This window comes from Salvelinus namaycush, chromosome 11, assembly GCF_016432855.1.
Source record: "Salvelinus namaycush isolate Seneca chromosome 11, SaNama_1.0, whole genome shotgun sequence".
NCBI classification, from domain to species: Eukaryota; Metazoa; Chordata; class Actinopteri; order Salmoniformes; family Salmonidae; genus Salvelinus; species Salvelinus namaycush.
The window spans coordinates 30,683,383-30,704,268 of NC_052317.1; the positions used below are offsets into that span (position 1 = coordinate 30,683,383).

Below are 20,886 nucleotides of genomic sequence, written 5' to 3' on the forward strand. Positions count from 1 at the left end.
TCCAGAGGCCGTTTGGAACTCTGTGGTGAGTGTTGCAACCGAGGACAGACGATTTATACCGCTACGTGCTTCAGCACTCGGCAGTCCCGTTCTGGGAGTTTGTGTGGCCTACCACTTCGCAGCTGAGCTGTTGTTGCTCCTAGATGTTTCCATTTCACAATAACAGCACTTACAGTTTACCGGGGCAACTCTAGCAGAGCAGAAATTCAATTAACTGACTTGTTGGAAAGATGCCATCCTACGGCGGTGCCACGTTGAAAGTCACAGAGCTCTTCATGTAAGGCCATTCTACTGCCAATGTTTGGAGATTGCATGGCTGTGTACTACATTTTATACGCCTGTCAGCAACAGCTGAAATAGCCGAATCCACTCATTTGAAGGGGTGTCCACATACTTTTGTATATATAATATATAATCACTCATAGGTAGGATAAATGCACCTGACAGCATTCATAATTTGCTAAATGTCCGTAGGACGTCCAAATCTGACGTCACCCCATTGAAGTTGACATTTAAAACGTTAAAGGTAAGGGATTTTTTATTTTTTTGTATTTTATTTAACTTGGCAAGTCAGTTAAGAACACATTCTTATTTACAATGACGGCCTTATTTACAATGACGGGTTAAGGTTAGGGTTATATGGTTAGTGTAGGGGTTAAAGTCAGGGTTTAGGGTAGGGACTTCCCAAGGATCACAGATAGCCCTAACCTTTGGATAAATAGTCCGTCAGAGGAACGACGGATCCAATACAGTGGACTGATACTGGTTGCTTGACAACGCGCCCGCCAATGACGGTGGTGTTTGTTTTGAAGCCAACTTTAAAAACAATCTACCTTGCCAATGTGGGCTAATTTGGTATTCATGGTTAAGAACTAAGAACTACTTAGTTAGCTAACTATAGCTAGATAGAGACGGATTTCACTTATTTTTTTAAATTGAACTATTGTAGCCTTCTTGAATTGGCAGGCAGGCTAAGCAATATAATCCCTCACTCCACGTCGGACCCGAAATCAAGTGAGTATCCACACTAAATTAACGCCGGCATCCAGCCATGACATGTCCTAGCTAGTTAGCTACACAAATATTTTGCAACGTTTCATCAAAACCTAGCTAGCTACTAGTACTCCAGCAGTTAACTATATATACTGTAGTAGTTTTCTACCTGTCTAGCTAGGTAAACCAGCCAGGTCAACAACGTCAACGGAACAGATTAGCGAACGTTAATAGTAGTTTACAGAGTTAACTTTTAGCAAACGTTAATCAAACTTTAGATAACGCCAATTTAATTTGCTAGCTAGTTAACGTTATCTCGCTAAGTGTTTACATGCGAGTGTGACTACGTTTTCAACTGAGCCTCCTGTGTATTGATCTCACTTGCAGCATCTCAATACAATGATTAAAATATATAGTTAGGTGTGTTGATACTAACGTTAGGCTATAACTGTATACTCACACAATGTCTGATATTGTCAACACTAAAATGTTTGCTTCTTGTCAGTTGCCTGCTCTTATTGGATTCAAATGTATTTTGGGACGTAACGTCGGGAGTCTGTATTGGTTGGACTCCCTAATACAGACTCTCAATGTTGTGTCCAAAATCATTGGTTGTGTCCCAAAGCTAAATTCAGATGGAGGCACAGTGAGTGGATGTTGCTCTGTAACTCCCCTGTTTTGGTTAAAGCGTGACATAGGGAAAACTTAAATGGGAGTTAGTGTGAGTGCAGATAAGAGACCTATGCAGCCTGGTTAAATGGATAAGGACACCACATAGCTACTGCCACTGTGGCTCGATTTACCTTCTCCGTGCTATCACATGTAGCAGCGGTGTGTGGGTAAAATCACTGAGGAAGCCAAGCCAGTATAAAAGCCATATTACAACCTATGTTGTGATAATTGTGTTTGCTCCCATTTGAACATACATCACCGTGATAAACAATAAGGCATGTAAATAAGTGAGTGGTTGAATAAATTCAACAAATATGTTTGTTTTATCACAAAACCGGCGAGCAACATCTGTTCTGTGAAGTCCAAAGCAAATATTGTATGTCACAAATAGTTATACAATGAACAAAAATATAAACACATGTAGTGTTGATCCTCATGAGCTGAAATAAAAGATCCCAGAAATGTTGTATATGCATAAAAAACTTATTTCTCAAAATGTTTTGCTGAAATTTGTTTACAACCCTGTTAGTGAGAATTTCTACTTTGCCAAGATAATCCATCCACCGGACAGATGTGGCATGATCATTACACAGTTTCACCTTGTGCTGGGGACAATTAAAGGCCACCCTAAAATGTGCAGTTTTGTCATACAACACAATGCCACAGAAGTCTCAAGTTTTGATGGAGTGTGCAATTGGCCTGCTGACTGCAGGAATGTCCACCAGAGCTGTTACCAGATAATTTAATGTTCTCTACCATAAGCTGCCTCAACATCATTTTAAGGAATTTGGTACAGCCTCTGCTATTGGGCTCCCGAGTGGCGCAGTGGTCTAAGGCACTGCATCTCAGTACCTGGTTCGAATCCAGGCTGTATCACATCCGGCCGTGATTGGGAGTCCCTTAGGGCGGAGGACAATTCGCCCGGCGTCGTCCAGGTTTGAATGAAATTGTACTAAAAATAATAATAATTTAGCACCATTTCAACTTTAAACCTTTAAACATGATCAAATCAACAAGGTTATATATGCTTAGTTTAGTACACTGAAAACAAACTTTGAGACCAAAAACAATTCAGTCCATTGTTGCTAATATCATGTGGCTGTCCATGGTACTGGTCTCTGTGTGTGTGTGTGTGCGTGCCTACTTGTAAACTAGTTGAACGCCAATGCCATCCTCTCATGTTGTGAAGACGGTTTATGGCTTTGTAATACAGTACGATTTTTGTAATCATAGGCTAGCTAAAATGCTGGCTAGCCTAGGATATCAACACAAGTAGACCAGAAACTAAAATTATGTTTTGCTTAGGATTTGATTGGTGTGAAACCATATACAAACTGTCCTCCCTTGGGGGGGGGGGTGTTTTGCTGCACCCGGACAACCCACAGTTGAGCTCAGCTCAATGCTGATTCTTTTATTTTAAAAATGTATCAACGGAAGCCAAATGCTTGCTGGCATCAATCAATCAAATTCTACAGCTGCAATGTCACTCTTTTTGTCCAGACAGCATTAGATACACAGGCTACACATACTGAGACAGAGGGGTGCTGTTTCCCTCGTGTGGTTAATTTCTCTGGTGAGATTCAGCCACTTGTTAATTGATGGAAAATTATGAAAACACTTTTATTGGTCAAATATTTGTGAAAGCCTGGGTTTCCCTTGGCATCCACAAATACATGCCACTGATCACGTGTTGCCCAAGGCTATCAAAACAGTCCGGTCTACTATACTTAAGTCTACAATGGAATGCACACCATGTTTAAACAGAGCACAATAACTGTACCAGGGGCCTATTTTTAAAGTGTAGTTATGAGAGTGTAGAATGTGATTCAGCTTGTTGCACCAGGAAAGTCTTAGGATCATATTATAGTCAAAGGGATCTGACCAATGGAAGGATCATACTGAGGCCCACTTGAATAATGTGTCTGCAGTTGTCTATTGTTAAAGCCTTTTTTTTCAAACTATCTTAGCATTTTGAATTCCGTGACATTGTTAAACCTTGCACACATCACACAGGTGTGTGTGTGCCTAAAAGCCTCCCTCTGGCATACAGTCACACACTAGCCCAGAGATGGCCGCCTCGCTTCGCGTTCCTAGGAAACTATGCAGTATATGTCTTACATTGTTACCCCAGGAAATCTTAGGTTTTATTACATACAGTCGGGAGGAACTATTGGATATAAGAGCAACGTCAACTCACCAACATTACGACCAGGAATATGACTTTCCTGAAGCGGATCCTCTGCTTGGTCCACCACCCAGGACAATGGATCGGATCCCAGCCGGCGACCCAAAACAACGGCGCCGCAGACGGAGCAGTCTTCTCCGTAGATGGGCACATCGCAACACCGCTCCCGAGCATACTACTCGCCGATGTCCAGTCTCTTGACAACAAGGTAGACTAAATCCGAGCAAGGGTTGCCTTCCAGAGAGACATCAGAGATTGTAACGTTCTTTGTTTCACGGAAATACGGCTCACTCGGGATACGTTATCAGAGTCGGTAGAGCCACCTGGCTTCTTCACGCATCGCGCCGACAGAAACAAACATCTCTCTGGTAAGAAGGGCGGGGGTGTATGCCTTATGATTAACAAAGACATGGTGTGATCATAACAACATACAGGAACTCAAGTCCTTTTGTTCACCTGACCTAGAATTCCTCACAATCAAATGCCGACCGCATTACCTACCAAGAGAATTCTCTTCGATTATAATCAGTCGTGTATATCCCCCCCCAAGCAGACACATCGACGGCCCTGAAATAACTTAATTTGACTATGTAAACTGGAAACCACATATCCTGAGGCTGCATTTATTGTTGCTGGGGATTTTAACAAGGCTTATCTGAAAACGAGGCTCCCTAAATTTTATCAGCATATTGAATGCGCAACCCCGGCTGGCAAAACCCTGGATCATTGTTATTCTAACTTCCGCGACGCATATAAAGCCCTCCCCCTCCCTCCTTTTGGAAAATCTGACCACGACTCCATTTTGTTGCTCCCAGCCTATAGACAGAAACTAAAACAGAAAGCGCTCGGGTCTGTTCAACGCTGGTCCGACCAATCGGATTCTACGCTTCAAAATTGCTTCGATCACGTGGACTGGGATATGTTCCGCATAGCGTCGGACAATAACATTGATGAATACGCTGATTCGGTGAGCGAGTTTATTAGCAAGTGCATCGGTGATGTTGTACACACAGCGTCTATTAAAATGTTCCCCAACCAGAAACCGTGGATTGATGGCAGCATTCGCAAAAAACTGAAAGTGCAAACCACTGCTTTTAATCAGGGCAAGGTGACTGGAAACATGACCGAATACAAACAGTGTAGCTATTCCCTCCGCAAGGCAATCAAACAAGCTAAGCGTAAGTATAGAGACAAAGTAGAGTCGCAATTCAACGGCTCAGACACGAGGTATGTGGCAGGGTCTACAGTCAATCACGGACTACAAAAGGAAAACCAGCCCCGTCGCAGACCACGATATTTTGCTCTCAAACAAACTAAACAACTTCTTTGCTCGCTTTGAGGACAATACAGTGCCACTTACACGGCCCGCTACCAAAACCTGCGGGCTCTCCTTCACTGCAGCCAACGTGAGTAAAACACTTAAACGTGTTAACCCTCGCAAGGCTGCCGGCCCAGACGGCATCCCCAGCCGGGTCCTCAGAGCATGCGCAGACCAGCTGGCTGGTGTGTTTACGGACATATTCAATCAATCCTCATCCCAGTCTGCTGTTCCCACATGCTTCAAGAGGGCCACCATTGTTCCTGTTCCCAAGAAAGCGAAGGTAACTGAGCTAAATTACTATCGCCCCGTAGCACTCACTTCCGTCATTATGAAGTGCTTTTAGAGACTAGTCAAGGACCATATCACCTCCACCCTACCTGACACCCTAGACCCACTCCAATTTGCTTACTGCCCTAATAGGTCCACAGACGACACAATCGCAATCACACTGCCCTAACCCATTTGGACAAGAGGAATACCTATGTAAGAATGCTATTCATCGACTACCGCTCAGCATTTAACACCATAATACCCTCCAAACTAATTATTAAGCTAAAGACCCTGGGTCTTGACCACGCCCTGTGCAACTGCGTCCTGGACTTCCTGATGGGCCGCCCCCAGGTGGTGAGGGTAGGTAACAACATCTCCACCCCACTGATCCTCAACACTGGGGCCCCACAAGGGTGCATTCTCAGCCCTCTCCTGTACTCCCTGTTCACCCATGACTGCGTAGCCACGCACGCCTCCAACTCAATCATCAAGTTTGCAGAAGACACTACAGTGGTAGGCTTGATTACCAACAATGATGAGATGGCCTACAGGGAGGAGGTGAGGGACCTCGGAGTGTGGTGTCAGGAAAATAACCTCACACTCAATGTCAACAAAACAAAGGAGATGATTGTGGACTTAAGGAAACAGCAGAGGGAGCACCCCCCTATCCACATCGACGGGACAGTAGTGGAGAAGTTAAGTTCCTCGGCGTACACATCACAGACAAACTGAAATGGTCCACAGCGTGGTGAAGAAGGCGCAGCAGCGCCTCATCAACTTCAGGAGGCTGAAGAAATTTGGCTTGTCACCAAAAACACTCACAAATTTTTATGGATGCACAATCGAGAGCATCCTGTCGGGCTGTATCACCGCCTGGTACGGCAACTGCTCCGCCCACAACCGTAAGGCTCTCCAGAGGGTAGTGAGGTCTGCACAACGCATCACTGGGGGCAAACTACCTGCCCTCCAGGACACCTATACCACCCGATGTCACAGGAAGGCCAAAAAGATCATCAGAGACAACAACCACCCGAGCCACTGCCTGTTCACCCCGCTATCATCCAGAAGGCGAGGTCAGTACAGGTGCATCAAAGCAGGGACCGAGAGACTGAAAAACAGCTTCTATCTCAAGGCCATCAGACTGTTAAACAGCCATCACTAACATTGAGTGGCTGCTGCCAACATACTGACTCATCTCTAGCCACTTTAATAATGAAAAAATGTATGTAATAAATGTATCACTAGCCACTTTAAACAATGCCACTTTATATAATGTTTACATACCCTACATTACTCATCTCATATGTATATACTGTACTCTATACCATCTACTGCATCTTGCTTATGCTGTTCGGCCGTTGCTCATTCATATACTTTTATGTACATATTCTTATTCATTCCTTTACGTGTGTGTGTGTGTGTATATAAGGTAGTTGTTGTGAAATTGTTAGATATTACTGCATGGTCGGAACTAGAAGCACAAGCATTTCGCTACACTCGCATTAACATCTGCTAACCATGTGTATGTGACGAATAAAATTTGATTGAGTTAACATGCAAACCCTCTTTACTCAAGCTCAAAGTATCACTCTACTACAGTCCAGTGTAACAGCCAAGGCCTGAAAGCCTGTCCCATGCTGGCACGTCACACAGATGACGGTTAATCCTGCATGGTGTTGAAGAATCGACCCAGATTATCCTGCATTAGACGCTTATATCATTGGCTTGCTGCTTGATGCTCTATTTCAGGATTCTGTTCCAGTGAGGGATGCCTCCAGTTGGTCTCTCTCAGATCATCTCCCTACTATCTTGACGCTGTGTTGGCATGGAAGACTGGTGGACTACAGCAACTATAGAGCCATCAATAGGTAAGTTAATTCAAATGGTGTCTCTGGGGGGGGAAATTGTTGATTTTATGGGATGCATTTTTCTTTAAACCTCTTAGTCAGCCAGTCTGAGTCAACTCTTAATGTATCAATTGGTTGTTCTCTCCATTTCCCTACTATTTTTAGAAAACCATGAGCTCTCCGGCATAGCAAGAATGACGATGTCCCCCTCGTGGCATCATAACAAACTTCCTACAATGCACTCCTCCACCATGCCACTGTCCAAGAGTTCCTACAATGTGTTAAGTGCCTTCTGCACTGAGGACAATGTTCCCCGGTGTATCTCTTACATCAATCAGGTACTGCACCATTGAAATGGCTATTATTTAGGTTACATTTAGAATATCAATACTTTCCCAATACTCTGTGAAGGTAGCATTGTATAATGTGCTGCTTGCTTGTTTATATAGCCAGGTATCACTATTCTTCTTCACTACTTGATTTGAGGTTTTGTGTATCTGAAGCTTCATTTATCTCATGCACTGAATCCTCTGAGTGCCAACCTATTTGTCTGCCCTCTTTTTGGGGCCTTGTACAGGAGATGGACTCTCTGGGGTTCTCCTCTGCATGTATTGAGGCCAGCTCACCAGAGGTAAGCGGGGGGCTGAACACTGTGCCAGCCCTGAACGGCATGTATGAGCTGCTCCAGATGCAGCGCCGCAGCCAACGCAGCCGGCAGGAGCAGGAGGCGGAGAGTCTTAAGAGCTCCAGCGCCCTGGAACACCTGCAGATCACCAACTCCAGACTCAAGGTCAGGCAGTCTTTCCCATACATCGCTTTCCAGACAGGGTGCATATTGTCAATAGAAAGCTAGGTTGGGGCGCCTATAGAATGATAGGAGAAACACTGAGACGGGGGTTTACCACAACAACACTGACACTCATTTTACTACGTTTCCTATGTACAGTACATTGTCCTTGGGTGAAAGGTGCTTGCTTACCGCTTATAGGAGAACTTATAGTCTTAGTCAAGGTGAGCACATTCGCATACACTAGACTATATAATGTTGACATTACATGTACATTTGTGTTTGTTCCCAGGATCAGCTGGAGCTCTCTAAAAGAGAGACGTCGGGACTGCACGAGGCAGAGAGGCAGCTGCAACTCAAAATCAAGACTCTGCAGAACTGCCTTAAAACCGAAAAAGATGAGGTAGACTTTGTAATAAAATTGTTAATCATTACACTGTATATTTAATGATATGCTTGTAACTGCAATCATCCATGGGAAATGTAGATTCGGTGTGTGTGAGCCTGTCAAACCAGGGTCGTGTTCAGCAGGGCACACCGTAGCAAAGCATTATGCAACAGAAAAATTGTGTTCATGTTGGACAAGTTCAGGTAGTTCTTCCCCGTTTCAAAATGTTTTCTCCCTATTGAACACACCCCAGGAGCAGAAGCTCCAGAGCATCATCGCCAGCCGAGCCTCTCAGTACAGCCATGATGCCAAGAGGAAGGAGAGGGAGAGCACCAAACTCAAAGAACGCCTCAACCAGCTACTGGTGGAAAAGAGGGATAAGAAACTCGGTAGGGGTGCTGGACCATGTTCTCAAGACATAGTTTCCTCTTCTTTATTTCAAAGGTTGTTGTAAATGTGAATCTTTGCAACCAAGTATCTTAAAAAATTAAAAACGTCCATGAAAAACGATTTATGTCTTTATAAAAAGTCCCTAATTTTCTTTTATCTCTACTAGCGATTGACGTATTGAACTACTTGGGACGGGCTGATGGGAAGAGAAGCCAATGGAAGACTGGAAAGGTCGAGGCCAGGTAGCAATACTCATCAAACTGAACCATGTCTGTTTTTAAGTGCATTCATCAACTCTTGATGCAACCAATCCTACATGGCTTTGGAGAAGCCACTTTTATGGGTGTGTGTTTATTTGCCATTATTGTAGACATGAGGGGGAGATGTACAAGTCCCTGCTGAGTGACTATGAGGTTCGTCATAGAGCCCTGATGCTGGAGAACGTTGAGCTGAAGAAGGTGCTGCAGCAGATGAAGCGGGAGATGGTGTCTATTCTGAGTCTTAGTCCTAGGAAACCATGCTCCAGCTTCAGAGACCATGTGGAAGACAGCCTAGAACTGAGTACCAGAAGTCCCCTACGTGACAGTACAGTGAGCTCCAAAAGTATTGGGACAGTGACACATTTTAAATAAGAATAGAATGTTTCTAAACTTCTACATTATTGTGGATGTTACCATGATTACGGAATTCATCTTGGAATAATGATTGAGAAAGTAATTATCATGGTAGCATCCACATGAATGTAGAATTGTTTAGAAACATTCTATTCTTATTTACAATAAAAGGGAATCCAATGACACTACATTATTTTCCATTCATTTCTATTGGGCACAAAATAATATGAAACACAACCAAAACAAACAGCAAATGCATCCAACAAGTTTGTAGAGTGACAATCTTCATCTAATCATTGCGTGCTAGGAATTTGGGAACAAATACTAAACTTTTGACTACTTTTAATATAAATATATGTTATTTGTCCAAATTATTTTAGTCCCCTAAGATGGAATTTGTACATAGTGTTGTAATTTCTAAATGGTTCACCAGTATGAAGAAAAAAAACTCTAATTAAAACTGTCTGCACTTGAACCTTATAGTCGTTGTATAATTTCAAATCCAAAGTGTTGGAGTACAGAGCCAAAACAATAAGATGTATCGCTGTCCCAATACTTTTGGAGCTCACTGTAGATGCAAGACCTAATACATTTTGATAATACTCTTACAAATGTTAATCTTGACTTCGGTTATGTAGTGCCTATCACAAGATCTCTAAGCACTTTACATTACGTATGGGAATGACATCTGGTTAACTTTGGTGAAGTGATCATTGTTGTGCCTTCAGGCCGGCTCAGACAGGGATAAGGAGGTTGGCGACTGCAGTAGAGAGACCCTGGACCAGTCATGTGACCACGCCAGGGAACAATCCTGTGAGCACGCCCGGGAGCAGCTGACCAATAGCATCCGGCAGCAATGGAGGAGACTGAAGAGCCACATGGAGAGACTGGACAGCCAGGGTACAGACATCACATCACCCATATTACCAAAGAAGTTGACAATAAATCTAACTCAGTGGTTATCAATGGTTTTCTCTGGGAATTAACTGGTGTATGTTAGCAGTTGATGTTACTCTTCAATAACACAGCAAATCAGGGGGAGAAAAATGGGTTTATTCAAAGAGGACAAATCATAGATGTTATGCTGAGAGGTAGATTTTCATTCTCCCCTGTCCTCAGTGATTCTCTCCACAGAACAAAGCGACAGGATGTAGTTTCATAACCCAACCCTAGCCTGTGGTTGACCAATTATAATTCCTTACAATAAAACTGGGCCAATGGCCAAATAAGTACCCGGTTTCAGGCTCACTGTCTTGACAAATTCCTCCCATGTCTCTGACCCATTGATCATTAATTCCCTATTACAGAAAAAACACTTTCCATTGATCGTTAGTACTCTATTGACTTTTAGTCCTCTGTGTATTTATCTTTGAAATATTCTTACTCCCCCAGACCATTTTTAAAAAGAAATATACTTAAAATGTATTTTTAGAAAACATGAAAAAAAATAGGCAGTATAAAAAACAGCAGTAAGCATAAAATCATTCACATTAAACACAAACACAAAGGGCATATTTTACTTCTTGTTACAATAAGAAATGGATTTCAAACAAGGTTATAGAAAATAAGTATTAACAGGTGTAATGATGTCTCTTACGATTCCTACCACATCCTGTATTAGGAGAACTCACAAAATAAATGTCTGCAAGACAATATTCAATTGTCCTATTGACAAGGTAATCATTCACAAAGTCCTTTAAAAGTTACCAGCTGGTATCAACTATTAACTGTAACCCATGATAAGGATGTAGAGTTTCTTACAACGCTTCAAATGGTCCCATGTTTTCGTACCCACGTCTCGTAGATGCTCCAAAGTATTTGACCATTCATCCAACTGTTTTGGAGATGCTGATTTATGTGTGATTACGGTCACTGGCTGTTTGTCTTTACTACTTTTTACAGCCTGTGTGTTGGCCTAAGACATCTTTTGTCAATTCTGTCAGAATCTGTTGACTCAAAGCCAGGCAGTGCTGACCAGATGCTTGAAACCCGATAATCCTTGCGCAACTCAGCCTGAGGATAGATTGATGGAACAAAGGGTCCACAGGAGGGGGCCAAGTCTGCTTTTACAACCCTCGCCTGTAATTGTTGAATTCCTTTTTTACGGTTTTTATCTGTTCACAAAGAGCCCTCAAACTATCTGTATCTCTCCAATGTCCTATCACGCTTATCAAGACATTTCTCATCCCGCTTCCTTACTTCGGCTAATAGAGTTAGACCATCTTGTTTTTGTCAACGAGTTAGACGTTCTCTGTATTATTTTCCCCAAGCTTTTTGTATATCAGACAGATTCCATCTTTGTCAACAATGACAGAATATTTCTTTATTGCTTGCCTACACTTCTCTACTTTGAAATGGTTCTTCATATCACTAGACCGTGACTTTAACATATTTTTCATGCTCACATCCGGAGGAGCTGTTCTGCCCTTCTCCAGTGGTTTTCGCACTTAAAAATGGCATTACATTAACTTCAAAAGATATATATTATACATCTCTATGGTTATATATTATACATCTCTATGGTTATATACAGTTGAAGTCGGAAGTTTACATACACTTAGGTTGGAGTCATTAACTTGTTTTTCAACCACTCCACACATTTCTTGTTAACAAACTATAGTTTTGGCAAGTTGGTAAGGACATCTACTTTGTGCATGACACAAGTCATTTTTCCAACAATTGTTTAGACAGATTATTTCACTGTATCATAATTCCAGTGGGTCAGAAGTTTACATACACTAAATTGACTTTAAACAGCTTGTAAAATTCCAGAAAATGATGCCATGGCTTTAGAAGCTTCTGATAGGCTAATTGACATAATTTGAGTCAATTGGAGGTGTACCTGTGGATGTATTTCAAGGCCTACCTTCAAACTCAGTGCCTCTTTGCTTGACACCATGGGAAAATCAAAAGAAATCAGCCAAGACCTCAAAAAAATGGTGGACTTCCACAAGTCTGGTTCATCCTTGGGAGCAATTTACAAATGCCTGAAGGTACCACGTTCATCTGTACAAACAATAGTACGCAAGTATAAACACCATGGGATTACGCAGCCGTCATACCGCTCAGGAAGGAGACTCGTTCTGTCTCCTAGAGATTAACATACTTTGGTGGGAAAAGTGCAAATCAATCCCAGAACAACAGCAAAGGACCTTGTGAAAATGCTGTAGGAAAAAGGTACAAAAGTATCTATATCCACAGTAAAACGAGTCCTATATCGACATAACCTGAAAGGCCGCTCAGCAAGGAAGAAGCCACTGCTCAAAAACCGCCATAAAAAAGCCACACTACGGTTTGCAACTGCAGATGGGGACAAAGATTGTACTTTTTGGAGAAATGTCCTCTGGTCTGATGAAACAAAAATAGAACTGTTTGGCCATAATGACCATCATTATGTTTGGAGGAAAAAGGGGGAAGCTTGCAAGCCGAAGAACGCCATCCCAACCATGAAGCACGGAGCACGGGGCAGCATCATGTTGTGGGGGTGCTTTGCTGCAGGAGGGACTGGTGCACTTCACAAAATAGATGGCATCATGAGGTATATCCACATTGTGGATATATTGAATCAACATCAAGACATCAGTCAGGAAGTTAAAGCTTGGTTGCAAATGGGTCTTCCAAATGGACAATGACCCCAAGCGTACTTCCAAAGTTGTGGCAAAATGGCTTAAGGACAACAAAGCCAAGGTAATGGAGTGGCCATCACAAAGCCCTGACCTCCATCCTATAGAAAATTTGTGGGCAGAACTAAAAAAGTGTGTGCGAGCAAGGAGGCCTACAACCCTGGCTCAGTTACACCAGCTCTGTCAGGAGGAATGGGCCAAAATTCACCCAACTTATTGTGGGAAGCTTGTGGAAGGCTTCCCAAAACATTTGACCCAAGTTAAACAATTTAAAGGCAACGCTACCAAATACTAATTGAGTGTATGTAAACCTCTAACCCACTGGGAATGTGTTGAAATAAATAAAAGCTGAAATAAATAATTCTCTCTACTATTATTCTGACATTTCACATTCTTAAAATTAAGTGGTGATCCTAAGATGAGACATTTTTAATAGGATTAAATGTCAGGAATTGTGAAAGCCAATTGCATTTAAACTCAGTTAAGGTGTATGTAAGCTTCTGACTTCAACTGTATTTATTTAACCCTTTGGACTCAAACTTCCTTCTAGAACACATTGTTTCTGTAGGGCCTGGTTACCCATAAAACTTGTTCACTTCAAAACATTGTAGAAGTCTTACATTACCCACATGTGTAAAAATTGCTACTCAACTAGCAACTCACTTCTATGCAAAAAGGGTTCACAAAAAGGACTCAAACCTTTTTAATAGAGGACTTGAATCCCAAAATGGAGATTTAATAAACCTGTGAGAGCAAAGGACCCAAACCTTGTACATCACAGATGCGTATCACTCATTGCATGCACTAATTTTAACCTGATTTGGTTCTTTTAAATGATATCGGTCTAGACTCACCCAGCAATATGTTAGTCAATCAGGAGATTAAGAGTTGAATCCCATTGGTTGTGCTCAGCCCTCTCTTTCCCTGGATAAACACACACAGTTGAGTTTTTCTGTGTTCAAGACCAATTCATCCGCGTCAAGGCACCAAGTGTTAGCAGTTGATGTTACTTTTCAATAACAGACCCCAAAGCAAATCAGGGGGAGAAAAATTGGTTTATTCAAAGAGGATAAATCATAGATCTGTCCTCAGTGATTCTCTGCACAGAACAAAGGGACACGATGTAGTTTTATAACCCTAACCTGTGGTTGACCAATTAGAATTTCTTGCAATAAAACTGGGCCAATGGCCAAATAACAAGTATCCTGTTTCAGGCTCACTGCCTTGACAAATTCCTCACGTCTCTGACCCATTGATCATTAATTCCCTATTACAGGAAAAACTACTGTTTCCATTGATCGTTAGTACTCTTGACCTGTCGTCCTCTGCATTGTGTATTTATCTTCAAAATATTCTTACATGTAGGTACTGTACATGACAATCAATTTAAAATCACTACCAGTACTGCTGCATTTGAAACTATTCTGCTGCCAAAACATTCTATATTTCTTCACCATTGATCAGAATGTGTTGTGTCATCAGCCTCCCTGGTGCAGCAGAGCCAGCAGCGTGCTGGTAAAGAGCTGGTCCCCAGACAGATCCATGAGGAGGAGATGGGGAGGATGAGACTGGAGGTCCAGCAGTGTAAAGATTTCATCCAGACCCAGCAGCAGCTCCTACAGGTTAGTAAGGCTCTCTTTTCAAACCGAGCTACAAATATCTATAGTAGATCTGTTTTATTGCCTTGAATTTGAGCCTTACTAATCTTGTTCCCAGACACTTCCGACCAAATGCGTGAAGGGTCTGGTGGACCAACGCGTCGAACTTGGCCTTTGTTAGCGAATACAGAAAGGGCGGTAGAACGTCCTGGTGCATATGCATTGGCTTAATCTACCAACCAATCATCTCCCACAACCCCTTCCCCCTAACCCTCCCCTGTACGCTAGCACACCACAAGCACAGAGCCACACCTTGCAGTCGTGTCATTCGCTAAAATTTAAATGATGACATACTTTACTCGGTAAGGTCACTCCCATGGAATTATATGGTCATTCCCACTAAGGCCAACTTTGAACCATTGATGTACATGGGGTGTAATAATTAGTCCAAACATTTTTGCAACTAAAATCAAATTTCAATCAAATGTATTTATAAAGCTATTATCAGCTGATGTCACAAAATGCTGTACAGAAACCCAGCCTAAAACCCCAAACAGCAAGCAATGAAGGTGTAGAAGCACGGTGGCTAGGAAAAACACCCAAGAAAGGCCAGAACCTAGGAAGAAACCTAGAGAGGAACCAGGCTGAGGGGTGGCCAGTCCTCTTTTGGCTGTGGTGGGTGGCGATTATAACAGAACATGGCCAAGATATTCAAATGTTCATAGAGACCAGCAGGGTCAAATAATAATAATAATCACAGTGGTTGTCGAGGGTGCAACAGGTCAGCACCTCAGGAGTAAATGTCAGTTGGCTTTTCATAGCCGATCATTGAGTATCTCTACCGCTCCTGCTGTCTCTAGAGTTGAAAACAGCAGGTCTGTGACAGGTAGCACGTCCGGTGAACAGGTCAGGGTTCCATAACCGCAGGCAGAAAAGTTGAAACTGGAACAGCAGCACGACCAGGTGGACTGGGGACAGCAAGGAGTCATCAGGCCAGATAGTCCTGAGGCATGGTCCTAGGGCTCAGGTCCTCAGAGAGAGAGCGAATTAGAGAGAGCATACTTAAATTAACACAGGACACCGGATAAGACAGGAGAAATACTCCAGATATAACAGACTGACCCTAGCCCCCCGACACAAACTACTGCAGCATAAATACTGGAGGCTGAGACAGGAGGGGTCAGGAGACACAGGCAGGATATTACCCCACCCACTTTGCCAAAGCACAGCCCCCACAGGGATATCTCCAACCACCAACTTACCATCCTGAGACAAGGCCGAGTATAGCCCACAAAGATCTCCCCCACGGCACAACCCAAGGGGGGTGCCAACCCGGACAGGAAGATCGCGTCAGTGACTCAACCCACTCAAGTGATGCACCCCTCCTAGGGATGGCATGGAAGAGCACCAGTAAGCCAGTGACTCAGCCCCTGTAATAGGGTTTGAGGCAGAGAATCCCAGTGGAGAGAGGGGAACCGGCCAGGCAGAGACAGCAAGGGTGGTTCGTTGCTCCAGTGCCTTTACGTTCACCTTCACACTCCTGGGCCAGACTACACTCAATCATAGGACCTACTGAAGAGATGAGTCTTCAATAAAGACTTAAAGGTTGAGACTGAGTCTGCGTCTCTCACATGGGTAGGCAGACCATTCCATGAAAATGGAGCTCTATAGGAGAAAGTCCTGCCTCCAGCTGTTTGCTTAGAAATTCTAGGTACAATTAGGAGGCCTGCGTCTTGTGACCGTAGCGTACGTGTAGGTATGTACGGCAGGACCAAATCGGAAAGATAGGTAATGCTTTGTAGGTTAGCAGTAAAACCGTAATCAGCCGCGACACAAGTCAACACCCCTTCCCTAGAGAAGAGCTGACGTATGACGTAAAGGTAACGTAAGGGTAATGGCGGACTGAAGGGATTTATGTAGAGCACCTCAAGATAAAACATAATATTCGAAATATCTGCTAAATTAGACTAAAATATTAGCACTACTTAATCTGGTGAGAGATAACCTTCAATCTGGACAATAACACAAAACAAATCCTAAAACTAGAGACATTTATCGACAAATATTACGAAAACAGGCAACAACCAAACATGACGGAGAGTAAGACAGGGGAACCGATTACAAAACGAAAACGTGACTCTTCTACAGACACTGATGACTTAATATTCTCACCACCGGGAATGGTAAAGGTCGAAACCGATCTGTTAAAATCAATAAATGACAAACTGGGTATACTTGAATTAGTTAGTAAGGATATAAAAGAGTTGAAGGCAAGCCTAGAGATGAGTGATGAAAAAGCTGCGACATTGGAGAAGCAAACACACGCGCTAAAAGGGACAGTCAATAAAATTGAAACCGAAATGAATGGAATTAAAAAGGAGAACACCGTTCTGAAGGAAACCTTACTAGACATACAAACTAGATCCATGAGAGAAAATTTGGTACTTACAGGTATCCAAGAAAAAGAAGGAGAAGTTCCTGAATCTATAGTTAGAGAGTTCCTCCTTACAGCGCTTCAGATTCCACGCGAAGTTATCGACAAAATCCAACTTGAACGCGTTCACCGCTTCGGACAGAGAGGGCAGAGGTACGAACGCCCAATCGTTGCCAAATTTGCTTCATTTAAAGATAAAATAATGGTTAAAAGCCTGGGTAAAAGACTTGCTGGGACCAAAATTGGCATGAATGATCAGTTTCCGAAGGAAATTGCAGAACGGCGCAAAGTTCTGTATCCAATTTTCAAAGAAAATAGATTAAAAGCGAAACGAGTAGCTCTCGTCGTTGATAAACTATATATTGATAACCAGTTGTTCAGAGACACAAAGACTACTCCATGGTTATTTTAAAAATTACAAAGTTCTCATAGACGAGGGAAATAAACACAATTCAAGCCCGGTTACTGATTGTAACAATACAATAAAAAATATAGCTTTTCTATAAATCTTCACATATAACTAATTGAACACACAAGCACTAATTCAACATAGTGAAGATAAAAACTAAGTAAACAGAAGGCACAGTATGTGTGGATGGTATGGTTTGTGTTTATTTTTTATTTTATTTGTTATGTTTGGAAAGTTGAATGAGTGAGTAATGAAATGGTTGCATATCCCAGAGCCAATGTATTGCTGTGAGCCGGGTATGAGAGGGCTTTCAATGTTCAGATGATGGATATACCTTTATAATGAATTATACGTCTTATTTATTTATTGTCCTATCATGGAGAACTACATTTTTTATTTATTTTTTTATAAATTATATCTAATTATTTATTATCCTATTTTAATGGTACGGTCCATGGCACTATACCCTAGACACCCACCTGAATGACCCAGATACTAAGGAGAAGTCCCTAACTGTTTTATGTGCCCGCTGTAAGCGGTCTGTATGCAGCTAAAATGAGGTCAGAGACCAAGAGCAGCACTGCCCCCTCAAGATTCTGAGCCTGCTTGGCAGGGTTGGTCCTGCAAAGCCAAAGCCCCATAAAGGGAGAGCATAATATACAAGGAAATTCTCAAAGCTGCTAATGAGAACCTTGACGACCTTGTACCTAGCCGGTGGGGATTCCGGTGGGGTGCCCCCACCCAGGCAGTGGCAGTGCTGGCAACACTAGCTGCAGTAACCCATGGGGAGGGGGTCACACTCGGACATTCAGAGAGGGGGTATATTATTGTGGCCCTGGCGGCACAAAATCAAAGTCGGACTGCATGGAGATGCGTGGGGACATGGTCATGACGGGTGGCCGTATTGTGGGTGTTTCAGGAATAAGGTGTACATTTGACCTCCATTATCTAGGATATAACAATGGTAAATAAATCTCTCAATTTTTGCTAATTTTTTGTGCGGTCTTGCAGGCCTTCTCATGCAGCTGCAACTGCAAGTGCATTTGTAAATCATGACCCATCTTGAGTTGGGCTCTGGGATGGTGCAATTGTTGAGAAAGTGAGCTTATGGTTGTGTGGGGGTAAGGGCTGAGTGTGTGTGGGTGTATGTGTGTATCCCACAACTGTTGCGAAGGAAGAAGTAAAAGATGTTAGGGACAATAGAGGATGATCCACAGATATATATATAATACAAATCGAGGTGAGGGCAATGGAAATGCATATGGTAATTGATCTTCTTCAATTCGGTAAATGGCACTGTATGCTCTTTTCAAAGAATGGATCCCAGTCAGTTCAGGGCTATGGGATACAGGGGGTCGAGGGTGGTCTACCGGGCATTGGGATGACAAGCCATCTCGAGATGAGGCCTTTTAGCGGGTGGAATAGTAGGGACCAATTGGAGGTTTACTTAGTAGAAATGCAAATATCATGGTACAACTATATAGACACTCAATCATTATGTTACTTTTTAATAGTACGTTTACAAAAATATATTCTGATTAAAAGAATGAAAGGTGTGTCTCATTATGGTAAGTGGTGAAATAAGTATAGCCAGTTACAATTGTAATGGCTTAGCAGATAATAAGAAAAGACGATCAGTATTTACCTGGCTAAAAGAGAAGGATTATAATATCTATTGTTTACAGGAAACCCATTCAACAGTTTTAGATGAAGTTTTGTGGAAAAAGAACTGGGGGGGCAAAATATATTTCTCCCATGGGCAAAGAAATTCAAAAGGGGTGATGGTTTTAATTAACAATAATTTTGATCCAAATGTGCAAATTGTCCAAACAGATCCTCAAGGTAGATGGATTATTTTAAATATGTTATTGGACAATAAACAAATATGGCTTGTTAATCTATACGGTCCGAATAATGATGATCCAAGCTTCTTTGAAAATATATATAAGAATTTATCAACTCTACAAGCAACACTAGACTCTATTATTATAGTGGGAGATTTTAATACGGTCTTAAATACCTCTATAGACCGGAAAGGAAATCACACTACAAACTATCACCCTCAGGCACTTAAGGAAATCATGAATGTCATGGATATATTGGAATTAGTGGATATATGGAGACTTAAATACCCTGATTTAGTGAGATATACATGGCGGAGGCTGAATCAAGCTAGTCGTCTTGACTACTTTCTTATACCATTCTCTCTGGCACCAAAAGTTAAAAAAGTGTTGATAGGGGACAGAATGCGGTCGGATCATCACATAATTGGCATATATATTTCTCTTACAGAATTTCCACGTGGGCGAGGATATTGGAAATTTAATCAAAGTCTACTAGATGATAAATTGTTTAGAACTAGGACAGAAGATTTTATAACTGACTTTTTCAGACATAACATAGGTACAGCAGATCCCCTTATTGTATGGGACACTTTTAAGTGTGCCTTTAGAGGCCATGCAATTCAGTACTCATCTATAAAACAAAGGGAATTTAGATCAAAAGAGTCCATATTAACAAAGGAAATTGAAGGACTAACAGTACAGTTAGATAGCAATAAAAACGGTACCATAGAGGCACAGAATAAGTTAGAGGAAAAACAAAAAGAAATGGAGGAACTTATTCAAGAAAGATCCAGTGTAATATATTATAAAAATAAAGCGAACTGGATGGAATATGGGGAAAAATGCACCAAATTCTTTTTCAATCTTCAATATAGAAATGCTACCAAAAAAAATGTATTAAAACTTGTTACAAATGATGGAGTCACGCATGATTCACCAAATGATATTTTGAAAGAGGAAGTAAAGTACTTTAAGAATATGTTTTCGTTTCAGGCTCCTCCATCTCCACTAACTGAAACTAATTGTATGGATTTTTTTCCTATTAATAATGTAAAATTAACATCTGTACAGAAAGACTCATGTGAAGGCCAAATTACAGAGGAGGAACTGCTTGATGCAATTGGGGCCTTTAAGGATGGGAAAACTCCAGGGCTGGATGGCATACCAGTGGAAGTATACAAAACTTTTTTTGATATACTCAAAGGACCATTATTAGCTTGTTTTAACCACTCCTATATAAATGGTAGATTATCAGACACGCAACGAGAAGGTCTGATATCGTTATTACTGAAACAGGACCCAAGTGGTATATATAAAGATCCAGTCCAATTAAAAAATTGAGACCTCTTACACTTCAGTGTTGTGATGCAAAAATCCTAGCAAAATGCTTGGCGCATAGAATAAAAAAAGTTTTGTCAGATATTATTCATCCTAATCAGACAGGTTTTTTACATGGACGATACATTGGAGATAATATAAGGCAAGTACTGGAAACAATAGAACACTATGAA

General features: G+C 41.9%; 1 protein-coding gene across 2 annotated transcripts in view; it reads left to right on the plus strand.

Annotated features, from left to right (window-relative positions):
- Positions 1–778: 778 nt before the first annotated feature.
- Positions 779–20,886, plus strand: part of LOC120056001 (afadin- and alpha-actinin-binding protein-like) — a 30,222-nt gene continuing 10,114 nt past the window's right edge. Inside the window, exons 1-10 of one of the 2 annotated variants that reach the window (XM_039004117.1) lie at positions 779–1,014; positions 7,191–7,309; positions 7,454–7,626; positions 7,866–8,078; positions 8,368–8,478; positions 8,717–8,852; positions 9,020–9,095; positions 9,224–9,311; positions 10,196–10,367; positions 14,573–14,712. In XM_039004117.1, the coding sequence (XP_038860045.1) occupies positions 7,267–7,309; positions 7,454–7,626; positions 7,866–8,078; positions 8,368–8,478; positions 8,717–8,852; positions 9,020–9,095; positions 9,224–9,311; positions 10,196–10,367; positions 14,573–14,712 (1,152 nt within the window). In that variant the 5' untranslated portion in view covers positions 779–1,014; positions 7,191–7,266. Of the gene's footprint in view, positions 1,015–7,190; positions 7,310–7,453; positions 7,627–7,865; positions 8,079–8,367; positions 8,479–8,716; positions 8,853–9,019; positions 9,096–9,223; positions 9,444–10,195; positions 10,368–14,572; positions 14,713–20,886 lie in introns of both variants that reach the window. The other variant, XM_039004116.1, reaches the window with a different exon arrangement.